Source organism: Eptesicus fuscus, chromosome 1, assembly GCF_027574615.1.
Source record: "Eptesicus fuscus isolate TK198812 chromosome 1, DD_ASM_mEF_20220401, whole genome shotgun sequence".
NCBI classification, from domain to species: Eukaryota; Metazoa; Chordata; class Mammalia; order Chiroptera; family Vespertilionidae; genus Eptesicus; species Eptesicus fuscus.
The window spans coordinates 103,970,308-103,985,899 of record NC_072473.1 but is presented as its reverse complement, the minus strand read 5'-3'; the positions used below and the strand labels follow the sequence as shown (position 1 = coordinate 103,985,899).

General features: G+C 37.2%; 1 protein-coding gene across 2 annotated transcripts in view; it reads right to left on the bottom strand.

The window, feature by feature from the left end:
- FGF13 (fibroblast growth factor 13) overlaps nucleotides 1-15,592 on the bottom strand; it is a 665,129-nt gene that overhangs the window by 89,673 nt on the left and 559,864 nt on the right. For both annotated transcript variants that reach the window (XM_054727791.1, XM_008159154.3), the window contains 2 exons: nucleotides 13,932-14,042; nucleotides 7,751-7,854 (listed from right to left, as the gene is read on the bottom strand). In XM_054727791.1, the coding sequence (XP_054583766.1) occupies nucleotides 7,751-7,854; nucleotides 13,932-14,042 (215 nt within the window). The remainder of the gene's footprint in view (nucleotides 1-7,750; nucleotides 7,855-13,931; nucleotides 14,043-15,592) is intronic.

Genomic DNA, 15,592 nt, shown 5'->3' with positions numbered 1-15,592 from the left:
ACAGATCTGACATAACATTTTGAATGCTACAAATGTTTGCTAGGAATACATTCGTCACTCTGAATTGATTGATGAGTTCATCTAAACTTTAACATCCTTTCTATATTAGAATATAGCTATAGCTGTGAAGTCTTATCACTGAAAATTAGGTCTTAAGTTGTCACATACTAAAATCAGACTAAACAATTTTGCAAAAGTAAGCTTGCAATTGATAGCTAAATGTACTGAACATCTGAGGCATCTTAAAATAAACCAATCTTCCACCCTCAGTATGAAATGAAAACATAAATCAGAACCAAAATTTAATTCACCTAGACCAGTGGTCGGCAAACTCATTAGTCAACAGAGCCAAATATCAGCAGTACAACAATTGAAATTTCTTTTGAGAGCCAAATTTTTTAAACTTAAACTTCTTCTAATGCCACTTCTTCAAAATAGACTTGCCCAGGCCATGGTATTTTTTGGAAGAGCCACACTCAAGGGGCCAAAGTGCTGCATGTGGCTCGCGAGCCGCAGTTTGCCGACCACGGACCTAGACAATATAAACTAACCTTCCATTAAATAATGGTATTTAAGCACAATGACTAGAATTCTGAATCCAGAAAATTCTTTGCTGCTGGATACTCTTTTTATGATTCTTTTTCACTGTGGTAAAAAAAAACATGTTAACTTTTCACTTCCTCAATTTAGCTATTGGTCATTTCTCAATTTATTGACAAATTATTTTACTTTTTAAAATAGGTTGGGATTCCAGGAAATATGTTTAAAAATGGGGCTCTTAGGAGCAGGATATTTATTCAAAGTGTTTCTCAATGGATTGTTTACTAGTTGCAAAAGAGAAAAAAGCAAGATGTGCATATTGGAAAATCAGACAATATCTTGATTGGATCATCAAAATTAACATTTGATGAGAGAAGAAACCTGGTAAGTTAAGGTATGTGGTAATAACCCAGTAAAGAAGGAAACCACGTTTCTTTGTTCAGTTTATAAGTCTTACTGGGTCCCTGTAACACAAACTGTCTCATTTCCATGGCAACAAGCTGACTCTTAGAGAGACCTGCTTTCTGTTCTTGCATCTAGTTTGCTGTCATGGTCTCAGGACCATAAAACAAGGCAGTAAAATCACTCCTATTAAGTCCTTTCTAGAATAGAAAAGGTTTACTTGTCAAAGAATTTCTACTTGTTCACACAATTTAGCCACACCAACCCCAACAACAACCCAAGTAACACTGTGGACTCTGAAAATAGAAAACGAGTGTAGATGAAAGGTAAGTAATTAGGCAGATAAAAATACTACTGCATTGTGGAACATTTCAAAATCAAGAAAAAAATGTGTCGGGTTTAACTTTGAATTTTTATTATCTTATTAGTGGCCCAGTGCACAAAAGTCGTGCATGGGGGTGGGTTTCCCTCAGCCCAGCCTGCACCCTCTCCAATCGGGAACCTCTTGGAGGATGTCCACTGGCTCCTAACTGCTCACCTGCCTGCCTGCCTGATTGCCCCTAACTGCATCTGGCTGCCTGCCTGCCTGCCTGCCTGATCGCCCCTAAATTCTCTGCCTGCCTGACTGATCACCCCTAACTGCCTCTGCCTGCCGGCCTGATTGCCCCTAACTGCCCCCCGTCTGCCAGCCTGGTCTCGCCCTCAACTGCCCTCCCCTGCTGACCTGATCTTGCCCCCAACTGCCCTCCCCTGCTGGCCTGGTTGCCCCCAACTGCCCTCCCTTGCCAGCCTGATCACCCCTAATGGCCACTGCCTTGGCCCCCACCACCATGATTTTGTCCAGAAGGAAGTTGGACGTCTGGAAGATGGCTGGGCAACCCAGTCTAATTAGCATATTATCATTTTAGTAGTATAGATAGATTATATAGGATAGGATTGCTTAAATGTGGGGGGGGAGCCTTTTTCATCTGGAGGAGATGCTCTTGGCAGACAAAAATACATAATCCCTGTATCTGGACTGATAGCCAGCCATATGCACTACACTGCCAAACCACTTGTTAAAAAACTGAACCATACACCTTACACCAAACAGCTGTTGCCCTTAAAACCCCTTCTCAGCCCCCACCTTAGGTTCTGCGTTCGCAGTTCACCCAGATTAGGTTCTGATTGGTCAGTTTCTATGCCAGTCAGTGTCAAGAGCTCCGCCTCCTAGGCATCCATTGGCTCCTCACACTTCACCCAGATTTGGTTCTGATTGATCAGTTTCTATGCCAGTCAGCATCTCTAGGCTTGACAACGGGCCTGGGCCTGATCAGAGAGGTGGGGCTGATCAGGAGCCCCATCGGAGGCCCGAGAGAAAGAGAGAGGCAAGGGCTGATCAACAGCTGCCACAGAGGCTATGGATCAGACCCTGCTTCCCTCTCCCCGGGCCTCTCTTCGGGCCTGATCCACAGCCCACTTGGCTGTCAGTGCTGGGTCGTGGCACCTGCAGCAGTGGGCAGTCAGTGCTGGGTCACCACGGCAACCCAGCACTGCTTCTTGTCAGTTGAGCCTTTGGTCGTTTTGGATGTTAAGACCCTGGGTTTTTATACATTAGGATTTCTAATATCTATTATTATTATTATTACTCTATTACAATAGATCCTAGGACATTAATAATATTTTCACATTTAAGACTCAATTTTCTATAGTTAATGTTTATTTATTTAAAGCAATTTTGAAATATGTATTATAAATAGCATTATACTAGTAAATATGTATACTATTAAACTTTGAGGAACTCTCAAAAGCATGTGTACAACTCATTATTATTGGTAAAGAAAACCAAAAGGTAGAAACAAAGTTCTCTATGCACAATGAATAGTAATATCCTTTTAGTTCCAGAAAGACTTAGTTATATCATGGACAAAAGTAAATGTGTTATGAAATAATGGCTAATTATGATTCTCTGTGCCACAGATGGTTTCTTACTGCCACTTGAGCCTACATCAAGTCTGTCCCCCATGGAAACAAGGAAAAATAGGAGGGGAAAGGTGGAGTGCAATAACCTAAGATTAACCATGGGGAGTAAATTGCTATCTCTGTAGCAATAACAACATGAAGGTATTATTTCTTCATTTAATGAACAAAAGGGGGGAAGATGTGGTAAAAATGTAAAATTGAATTTAAAAATTTAAAAGATATTAAGGGTATAGAAGCATAAATGAAAAGAGTAGAAAAAAATGGAATAAAATAAGAAAGCTCTTCCATGGATCAACATTTTCTTACATTTCAAAAAATAGTCCTTCAGAATGTAAAGGCAATTTTTTTTACAAGAGCAGAAAAATAAGAACTGCATCAGAAATTTCTAATAAAGGATAAAGTACCTATAAATTCATGGCTTATGATTTCATTGCAAGGGTTCTGAATGCTTGAATGCTATTCAGCAATCATTTTTCTTAGCCCTAGACCAGTAGTTCCTAACCCAGGCTACATATTAGCATCAGCTGAGTAGCTTCAGGAAATATTCATGCACAGACCCAACCCTCAGATATTCTGATAGAACTGGTTTGGGTGTAGTACACTGGAATTCTTTTTAAAGGTCCCCAGGTGATTCTAATAGGTAACTATGGTTGAGAACCATTGTTTCATTAGGGATCAACAAACACTTTTTGGAAAAGGGCAGGATAGTAAATAACCTAGGCTTGTGGGCCACAGAGTCTCTGTTACAACTATTAAACTCTGCTGTTACAGTGCAAAAGCAGCCATATACAATATGTAAATTAATGGGGTGACTGTGTTCCGATAAAACTTTATTTACAAAATAAACAATAGGCCCGATTTGGCCCATGGGCCATAGTTTACTAGACTATTTCTTCTTGTTTTTCTCAAAACAAGTATTCCAAACATTCACCTATGCCACCCTATGTTTCTGATTTTCAGCAGATGGCCTCTCATTCTATTTCAACGGGAAAATACAGATAATTTGGCTGGAAATCCTTCAACTTCTTCATCCATCACCTGCAGACTTACTACACCTACATCTACATCCGTCCTTATATCTTTGCCTCCTGTTTTAGCAGTAAGCCTTCTTTTCAAAGTGAATCTAATCCTTTCACTTGTACTCAATTCCATCACTCTTCTGGACTCCTTTGGAACCCCACTCCATAAAGAATCCCATTTCCTATGTCTTTAATTTCTCCCTCTCTACTGGTTCTTTCCCTTCCACTAAAAATATATTCAAGTGTCTTAAGCAAAGAACCACCAAAGCCTTTCACAATCCTGTGTCTTCCTCTACACACTCACCCATAACTCCCCTTGCCCTAGAAATTCTACACACACTGCCTCTATCTTCTCTCTTCCCATTCACTCCACAAGCCACTAATCTGGCTTCTGTCTCCACTGAAAGTGCTCTTGTCAAGATCACTGAAGACCTTCATATGGTATAGTCTTAGTTCTCATTTTACTTGTTTTCTCTAAAGCAGTTGGCATTGCTGACTGTTTTGAAAACTCTGTTTAGCTTTTGCAATATCATGCTATCTACCACAATTAGTTTTGCTGCTGCTTGCCACTTCCATGCTGTTATTTGCTAATATTATAAATTCTCTTTTCTTCTTATGGTCCATATTCTCTGAACTTTTCTCATGGCACCAGCCACAACCTACATGTGATAACTCCCACTTTTTATCTCTACTTCACATCTCTTTCTCTAGCTATGGGTTGTACTCAGGTATCTTCTTTCCCAATTTCTGTCCTTTTTCCTTTGGTCATCATCTTGATTTATAACTTCACCATCAACCCAATTGCCAAAGGTGAAATTCTCCCTCTCCCTCAGGGCCCCTAGCAACCTATTATTGTGCAAATTATAAAAAACTTTCCCTGAAGATATTTTATTTCCACATGTGTGGTGAGTGGCAACCATACATATTCAACCATCCATGGTAGTCCTGTTTTCCCTCCAAATCCAATAAGTCACTAAATTCTGATGATGATTCTACCTCTAAAATATCTTCTGAATCCATCTTCATTAAGCTTTTGCTACTGCAAATGCTTTAAGTAGACTTTTATCATCCCTCACCAAGATTATTTTTCAAAAACTTTCTAACATTTTTTTTAACTTGTCCACATCAGTAGCTCCTACTTCATTTTCTTACTTTGTTTCCTCCTTAGGTCATCATCCAATTCTGTTTTCTCTTTGCCAAGTGGCAGCTAACAAAACTGCATACATTTCAATAGCAGATACTGTGGTTTTATGTAAGGGAATAATGATCCTTCCTCTTCCAAATGAACCATGACATTCATTTAGCTTTTTGGTCACAGGGACACAAGTCGCTGAAGTCATTAAAACAGACTATATCCTAAGAGAGTATGGGCACCACATTTCAAATAATATAAAAAAATGGAGCACCCATTGAGGATAGTGATCAACATGGTGAAGGGAGTCCAAATAATCAAGATCAATAGGAGGTGTGAAAAGAACTGAAAAATGTATGCTAAAAAGAAGACTGATTCTTTCCTGGAGCAGACTAATTTGGATAATTTTCCCCTATGTAAACTCCAGTATTATCAATCATACATCTTTCTTCCTTTACAAAAACATAGTTCACTTTCCTTAATAGCAATTGCTTACTTAAGATTCCTTTTTCTTAATAGAAAATTCACAGCATCCCACATATGCTCTCTATTGGCCTGCCCAACATGGAAAGGAATCCCATCAATCTACAATGTTGATTCCCCTGAGAAGCCTTAGAAATGAACTCATACTGACATTTACCAGTTTGTTGGAATAATGGTCAATTTGAATGGTAGGCTATACATTTTTTATTTATTTTATTTTTTCCATCACCATTTAGCCCCTCTATGTCCTCTTCCACCTTCCACAACCCCTCCTCCAATCCTCTCCTCCCCACAGTGTTGTCCATGTCCATGAGTTATCTCTCTTTTTTTTTCTTTATTGCTCAACCCCACCCCCACTCCCCAACCCAGAGCTGTCTGCCTGCTTTCTATCTATGAGTCTGTCTCTATTTTGCTTGGTACTTCAGTTTGTTCATTAAATTCAACATATGAGTGAAATCACATTACTTGTTATGCTAAGTGAAAAAAGGTCAGTGAGAGAAAGGTAGATTATACATTTTTAACATAGTTCTCTCAAGGTAATACTGAATACCCTAATTTTCTTGAATGGGGAAACCTGACATACTACCTAATTTAAATTACATTTTTTTCATTCTAACTTAAATATTATTTCCATTTTAAAAAACTGTATTGTTGCAAGATTTTAAAATGTCAACCTTTCTCTTCATGGCACTATAATGGTGACCACAACTTAGTAAAAATTATTTCCTGGAAATTATTTCCTATGCCATCTGGTATTTATCTTCTCAAAAGTATGTCCAGTATATTCCATTTCCTTCCCATGCCGAAATACGAATTTCAGAAAACAGTCATTTATTTTATTAAAAACCTACCTTTGCATCTGGTCCTGTTGAGGTAGTCTATTGATCTGAATGAGGTTAATTAAAATCCTTCATTATTAAATTATCTTACCTTGATGCACAAATCTGAAAAGCAAATCCCTTTCCTATTGTTTATATTAATAGCAATGTATTAATAAAGTGACAGATTTCATGAACTTTGCAATAAATCAAAATATCTTTCATTTGTAGAAAGAATAAAATCCCTGCATTTACTAAACAATATAGTTAGAATGGCCTGATAGGAATGTTGATAGTGACCAGGCTTTGAGGATTATGCGATAATTAATCTTTTATCATAGTAATATAAAATGGACTACCCAGTTTACTTAATGAATGGGCCATTTGTGGTCTTGCTCTTCTCCAACTTTTCTTTCCCATCTCACAGTCTCTATATACCTGGCTTTGAAATAAATTGTGGACACATGAGAGAGCAAGAGTAGTTAAAGGAAACCACTTTTGCATTTGGAGAAATAGATTTCTAAACTCCTGGTAATAGCCTCCTTCAAGGCTATCTAGTCAAAATTTTACAAGGAGTTTTCTCCATTTTTAACATACTACCCTTTTCTTAAAATATATGAAATTCAAAACAAAGATTTAAAATATTCATATATTAAGTGGCCTCCTATAATTTGTAACTAGATCTACTGATAAGAATGAAATCCTAAACCTGGTATTGTACCATTTCTGTCTATACTTAAATACTTTAAAAAAAAACAACCTTAAATCTTAATTTGGCCCCATGTTGCCAGTACTGAATTGTTGTCTACAATGTTTATAAATTTCTTGGAAAAAATTCCATTTTTTACTGTGTTCATTAAAAATTTGCAAGAAAAAGGTAAGCACAAATTTTTTTGTACAAAGAGGTTGAACTATGCTTGATGAAATAATAGTATTTAAAGTAGATACAGAAAACATGAAGTAATTGGACTAAAGATAAGAAACAAAAGCACATCTAGAACTGTTTTTTATGTCCTAGACCTGACCTGAGGAAGAAGTCTCATCAGCTTCTTGAGAAATAAACATGGATAAATATATGTTGAACTGAGCTATAGAAATGGCTTTCCCCCAGGTTGCAAAGCAGGATAGCTACATAAAATAATAAACCAATGCCATTGTATGCAAAAATGTTCAGTGGATCTTTGATATTACACCAAAAATGTTAGCTTCAAATGATTAATTAGTAATAAATGTAATTTTCACTGGAAGTTAAGTTCTCCTTTCAAATGAGATATTTCCACCAAGAACACTCTTTCTTGCATCACAGAAATCTGCTGTAACACATATGCAGCATATTTTATTTCATATCAGATAAAAACTGTAATAATCAAAGCACGGGTAAGTGAAAGGCTTACCGAAGTGTACAGGTATCCCTCGCTGTTCATTGCCAAATACAGCTTTGTTTGAACTCCTTGAATAGCCACCACTCGAAGTCCCACGGGGATGAGGTTAAACAGAGCTGAAATGTAAAAAAATGTAAAAACTATGTTATATTCTGAATTCCAGAGGTTTCAAAGTTTCCAAAAGCACTATCTGGTTCAGCAAAAAGAGATGTGTGCTTGGTAAGAAAATACAGATACTGTATATATTTATACACATACAAATATATAGGGCCTCTTCTACTCTTTAGGATACTTGACTCATGGTTGCAGTCACATAACTGGGACTATAACTACATATATTCAAACACCCTGTAAAAATGGAAGATAATTCCATAGTTTGTATAGTGTTGAAGGTGGGGAATCTTAAATCTTTTGGAGTGATTACATTACAGGAATTGGTCTATACATTAAATAGCTTTATCCTCAACAGACTAACATTTTAATCTGCTCCTTAGACAACTGCTGAAATTCAGAGGCATTTACAATCTACCACTTGGGGACAAATTCCTAGAATCTTAGAAAAGACAAGAGTCCAATTCCCTCATCTAAATTATCTGTATTATTTCCATTGCAACAACCCAAAAATAAATCCAGGCTTTGAAAAAAATGCATTTTTACTCCTGTGTTCCCAAAGCAGTATTTCTTAAAGAACAAACATTTTCCAAGATAGGTTTTAGAGGGGTCCTAGCTTTTAATCTCTAGGAGCAAAGCTTATAGGAATAAAAATAATGAATTTGATAGGTTTACTTATTTTTAATTAATTAATTACTTTTTGCAAAATAGTTGTAAGTGAGCAGCCAGCTGATGCCAATGAGGCCTTCATTTCTCCATTTTAAGGTTTGACTGCGTGAAAGTTACACCCATGCTCTCCTCACAATCACACACCACTCACTGGAGAAAACCAGTGGGTGTCCTCCCCCTACCAGCTGTCTACTCCCTCCTACACCCTGAATAAAAATAAAACAGTACAATTTTAAAGTGTAGTCCTTGCCACACACATCTTTTGAAAATAGTCTATGCACCTTTCTCTCAAGAAACCTAGACCAATGTTGATGATTTTTGTCTTGGGGAAGATGATAAATCAGTCTGCTATCATTTCTGTGAATAAGAATATATAAAGAAGTCATACCATGGGTAAGAACATTTTTTTAAATCTCTTATCTTGCTGCATATAGGTTCTGCTCTAGTAGATGGGGTCATATGGATGAGAAATATTAAGGCACAACTAAACATTTCTCAGTGAGCCTACAATGTATCTTTCCCTTAAAATTAGAGTGCTACCAAAGAGGAGCTAGGACATATTGTACAGTTCAAAATACAAGTGTTCCTACCACATGTCACTGATGGTATTTCATTTAATACTCATCATATTAAAGCTGTGCTCTTCTGTTATGTGAGGTAAAGGAAAGTAATTGCACAGATTGCAAGCCAGGATTTCATGCTATATTTGACAATGCAATGAACAGGAAAGAAGTCTGAGATCTTTGAGCATGTCATGTATATCTCTTTCTATTGAGAATGCCTTGCTCAGAGTAGGCGCTCGACACCCATTTGTGGATTGATAGCAATTTGTATGGTGAAACAGGTTATTATATTTCTGGAAAGTAATAAATCACAATCCCATCATATAAAAGTTCATAGTTTACAAATTCTGATATTATAATAATAAAAAAACTAAACCAAACCAAAACCTCCATATCGGTTTAGCTTAAAAGCCATACTACTAGACAACTACACCAACAACATAAGTATGAATCTTAGTTTAGTCATACTAAAAGATAACAGAGTATGATAAATAAAATCCACAATTGTTTCTACAACTTCACTTTTTACAATATTCTGAACCTCCTTAGTTCTTTTAATGCAGCTTATAAAAAGTAGAGAGAGATTGATTTGATTTTCACTGTGTACCCCAGCCAATTTCTGGTGTGGGTTCTTTCTAATGAGCAGTAGAATGCTTAAATTCCAAACATCAGATAGTAGAAGAGAAGCAAAGAACAATAATTGTATCTTGAATAATGTTCTTAACAATATAATAAATATGAATTTCTCACTAGGTATCATAAATTTCTATGAAGCCTAATTCAAAAATAAAAATCATACTCAAAGAAAAAATTGAAGACAGTAGCAAAAGCAGAGAATGGCTGGTCATACTACTCCAATCTTTTCTTTAGGCATTCAAGATAGATCATAAATTGGGTTGGTTTAAAATCTGTCTAAAGGGCCAGTTTTTCCAGATAAAAAATGCAAAGCAATTTTATTAGGAGTGAGCTTGGACAGAATCAATATTTTTCTCTATTTCTTTAAATCTGGATTACTTCATTTTTTTTTTTTTGTCCTCTGTTGTGTCTACATAACAAAAATTAAACTCCTTGTGTCTTGCAGGGACCATTTTCTCAGAGATGTGCACACAGTTGGCACTCAGTGTTTTTGAAATCAACAATGAGGTCATCCTTTCAGTTTGGCTAAGGTCAATTTCTCAAAGGGAGTAGTTAATAAAAATATACCCTAGTGAAGGTTGGAAAAACCTGACACATTAAACTGGTAATACTACTGTACATTTGAAGAAAAAGTTGCCTATTCTATTAATATAGCTCTCACTGCACCCAAGGCAGATATAATAAAACTGCTGCCATGAAATGTCTATCATTTTTTTCCTTTTCAGGGAGAAATACATAATTTACAATGGCTGATTTGCTCATGATGAGATTTTATTGGATGGACATTTATCATTAAAATAAATCTATCTTAGGTCATCTTAAATGCATAATACCAAACACATGATTTTAGAAATAAATGTATCTGGGTAACCGTGAACTGATCCCTTTTATCATCATCTTGCTTACCACCTCAGAATTAAATATAAGACTAATCAAATTAAACTAAATGAGAAAAGTATGATTAAAAATACTAAAAATTAGAAAAATCTATATATATATATAAAAAGCCAGTGACCAGAATGCTATAATGACCAGAACGACAGGTCACTATGATGCCCACTGTGGCCAGCGAACCCGCTGATGGAGGAGGGGTGTGTCCGGCAGGCCAACCTCCCGTGGCCCCTCCCCCAGGCCGGCCCTGCCCGATTGGCCTCTCCCTCCCTAATTGGGGATGGGGCACTGGCCAAACCCCCATGGCCCCTCCCCCAAGCTGGCGCTGCCCCTGATCACCCTCCCTACCCCAATAGAGGGCAGGTCCTGCTGACCAACCTCCTGCAGCTCCTCCCCCCAGCCAGCCCCACCGTGGATGGACCCCTACCACCCTGATCAGGGGCAGGGCTGGCGAACCACCACTGGCCCCTGATCTCCCCCCCACACCAATTGGGGGTGGGACTGACCATCCAACCTCCCATGGCCCCTACCCTGGCCCCATTTGGGGGTGGGACTAGCTGGCCCACCACCCACAGCCCCTCCCCAAAGCTGGCCCCACCCCTAATAAGCCCCACATCCCAATTGGGGGTGGGGCCCACCAGCCAATCGCCCAAGGCTCCTCCCTGAAGCCAGCCTGACCCTGATCCAGCCCCAATCAGGGCCGGCCCACTGGCCAACCTCCCACCATCTCCTCCTCCAGATTGGGGCTGATCTCCTCCTCCAGATTGGGGCTGAGCTGGTCGGACCCCACCCATGCACAAATTTGTGCACTGAGCCTCTAGTATAAACACAATACTAGAAATACATGGTAAGGAAATCCAGTAATACATATTAAGGAAATACTATATAATTGAAAAAGCATTGAAAAAAAAAAAACTTTTCCCTTGTTCTACTCATTTAAAGTAATTAAGTAATGAATGCCAAGAAAATTGCTTGGCTTTAGGGGGAAAATTATACATGGCTAGACTTCCGTTTTAATGATCCTTTTAATCATTAAACATTCTTGTTTTATTATGACTTATACCCTATAATATCCTCAACTGGGAAGATAAGCTAGCTCCCTTGCCTCTGGTCACACTTATTATCAAAGGTAGAGTTGAACCCCACAGACTTGCTATTTGTTTTGAGATACTTCTCATTTGTATCCTTCATGTTATGGTAATAATTACCATTGATTGACTTACCTCTCATTATTTCAATCTGCCTAAACACAGATTCTGGTTATTAATCTATGCTCTTGAAAGGTCTTACAATATTGTTAGCATACAAAAATGCCATGCATATCAGTCACAATTATAAGACAACCAAAGACAGAAGCTATGCATGTGGAGGAATTGAAGAGTAAAACCTACTATGTGATTTAAAGCTACATAGTAAGAAACAGAGCCTTGTTTTACATACATATATGTGTATGTGTGCATATATATATGTATATATATATATATATATATGTGTATGTATATGAATATATATGCATATATAGCCTAAAATGACTATATGCAGTGTAATCTTTATGTATTTGGTACATCTCTGTTTATAAGGCACCACAAATGAATCACTTATTCTTTTTTTTCCTTTTCAGAAAATACATGTGAACACTAGACCCAAAACAAATTTTTATCTGATTTCAAGGTTAAAAATAAATGGGGGAGCCCTGACTGGTTTGGCTCAGTGTAGAGAGCGTCAGCCTGCAGACTCAAGGGTCCCAGGTTCAATTCCAGTCAAGGGCATGTACCTTGGTTGCGGGCATATACCCAGTAGGGAGTGTGCAGGAGGCAGCTGATCGATGTTTCTCTCTCATTGATCTTTCTAACTCTCTATCTTTCTCCCTTCCTCTCTGTAAAAAATCAATAAAAGTATTAAAAAAATAAATGGGGGAAAAGTTGACTGTTTGAGGCTCATTAGCAGCTACCATAATCATAAATTTCCTTTCAATAATACCCAAAGGATCCACTGTGCTGCGGTACTTTGGAAAACAGCATCTTACATCCCCTAATTTCTTCTCCACATACTGATTTGTACATATTGGAATGTTTTATTACTGATCATCATGTACTAATGTATGTAGTTACACTTGACTAATTTTTTCAAAAGAAGAACATACATAAAAGAATGTCTAGGATACTTTAATATCACAACAGCAACATGTCATTTTGCAAAACAGTGAAGAACCATTCAGTATGAATATTTTTCATCTTAGGTACCAAAAGATATTTCCTCACAAGTAATTAAAGATGACTTCCTCTTGAGGTCATAGCTTAGCCATCAGCCCAGGAAGCATTCTGAATAGGTGTGAAACTTTAACCCTTAACTTGGAACCCTAGTCTATGGCTTTGCTGTCTATAGCCAAGAATCTCTACAAATGTAGCATAAGACTCATTAGTATTCAGACTGGCTTTCCTTGGCAGAGTTTAGCCGAAATGGGAATATTTTTGGGAAATTATCAAAGTCTGAGGGAAATGCAATATATATTAGGAAAATGGAGAATCAATTGTCAAAACTAGATGTTTCAGCCTCATGAAACTTTTCATAGGTGTGCAGGAATCTGTAATTTGTAAGAAAACACCAATTATTATCACTGAAGATAGGGCTTCACTATTTGTGTGTTTATGTTTCTATTATTCCAAATAAAGAAAGCATATATAATAAGAGATTATGTAAAAACTTGGAATCATCTTACTTCAATGATTATATACAAAATTGACTTTATTTTTGATATGTTTACTTTTCAGGTTCATCATTATGGTCTCCAATTTGGCCTTTACTTAATCCATAGTTAAAAATAAAGTACTAAAAGAAACCTCTTTACCCACCTGTGGAGGTATCTCAATGTTAAAATCCCAATTAGTGTCGGAATTATCAGTGTATGTGGAGGGGGACAGAAATAAAAGCTTATAATGTTGAATTCTTATGACATGAAACCACTTCTCTCTCTTGGGACAGGTCAATTCTTAAGAGTAGAAATAACATGCTATTTCAGAATCAGTTTGTGGGTGAGTAAATTTTCTGTGGGGAAAAAAAGTAATGGACAGTCATAAATCCATCCAGATTAACATTTGGATTGTTCTTCAGAAGGTGTCAACATTATTTTCTTTAGTTCACTATTTTAGATATTTTCAGGTTCAACTTCCTTTAGGTTAACTTTCATAAACAGAATTACATAGTATTGACTACATTTTGCATTGTCTTCAGCGTTTAATAAGGGTTGTTTATTTAAAAAATAAGGAAAGAAAACAATGTCAACAACATGCTGAGATATACTTATTTATTTTGCATTCACTTACTGTAAGTGCTATCCTCGTCTTTTGTGCCATCAATGGTTCCATCTGCCTGCAGCTGCAAGTGAAAGCCTTGTCGGCTGTATAGTTTGGTAACTATACCCTTAAGTTGAGGCTCTGTAAAGAGAACCAGGGTTTGGATCACATGTTAAGTTGTGTATAAGTAGTTGAAAAGATTCAGAATTCAAACTTATAACTTTATTTACAACTTTTAGTGGAAAAGGTCAAGCTATATTTTAAATAGTCCTCTGAAAGAAAGAAAACAAACTTCGTTCTAGAATAAATCTCCAACTGAAGAAAACACTTGATTTCTACTTCATAACACTGATAAAGCTCTAAAGCTGACAGCAGCTACAGCTTCTGATAGCTTGACTTTGCCTTCCAGCCTGGTCCTCTATCCAATTGAGTATTCAGAATGGGTTGGCAAATGGCAAATTCTGCCTTTAAGCAATGTGCCACTTTTCACATGGAAGGAAAAGAAGTATAACTGTAATTTAGAATGATTTGCCAAACAGCAACCGAAAACACACTAGTAAACATTTCCCTCAGAATTATGGCAATTTGAATAAACAATCCCTTCCATTCTAAGAAAGTTGAAATACATAAATAATCCACAACCCCATCAAGGGACTTATATATAGAAAGTTGAGCTGTGATACAAAAAAAGGCAGAGGGGAGAATAAAGCAGCCATTATCATACCCTAGCACATTTATTATCCTTAGGAAAAGTGGGTGCAAAAAGACCAGGGTTTTTGTTGGTGGAAGGAAAGAAAAATAGTTCATGCTTATTTTTGAGTTTAATGTGAGAAATATGATTATCCTAAATATGTTCTCAATTAAAATGATTTTCAATTTTGACTCACCATAGATTAATAAAGTACTAATTTACCAATAACAGCTATGTTATCCAAAAGTTGCTTGTGTTGAACACACCTGCACTGAAATAATATTTACGTGATTATTCGAGCCTCATAATCATGCTTTGTAACCACTTAAGCTTTACAGCTAATACCTTGAAAAACTTCAAGCCAACAGAAAATGTATGTTTGCATTTCCATTCCAGGGTGTGTAAAACACATAAATAGAGAAATAACAGATTGACAAGTCTGAAATTCTGCAATACTTACCTAGTTAAAAGAAAAAAAGCTGAACTGATTCATTTGGTTACGAATCCCCAAATAAGCTGCAGGTTAGGCTGAATGACTACCTTGACACAACCTGACACCTACAGCTGTGTGAATTTCCCCTGGCACAGGAACATGGTGTTAAGCTGATCACTAAATAGGTTCAAAAGGACCTACACTCTGGTTATGAATTTAGATCCTCTCTACTGCATTTTAGTAGCAAGTAGGCAGTTTTACTATTTTAACCAGATCACTAAGCTCTTTGATAAAAGGTTCTAGGAATCCACTCCCCTCTTTCCAGCAAAAAAATTTCAAAGCTGCACCACAAGTCAAGTCTGTCCTATCAGCTTAAAAGTGTTCAAAGAAACAGAATGCCTAGACAACGGAAACCCAGAGAAGTTGGAAGGGAAGGGTCAGACTTGCAAGAATAAAAGGCAAGGGAGGAATTCCCTAGGTTATCCTTGGTTGGGGGGAGGGAGAGTGGTGTCTGCCCAGCTCCACGTCTGCAATTTACACACACACACACACACACACACACACACA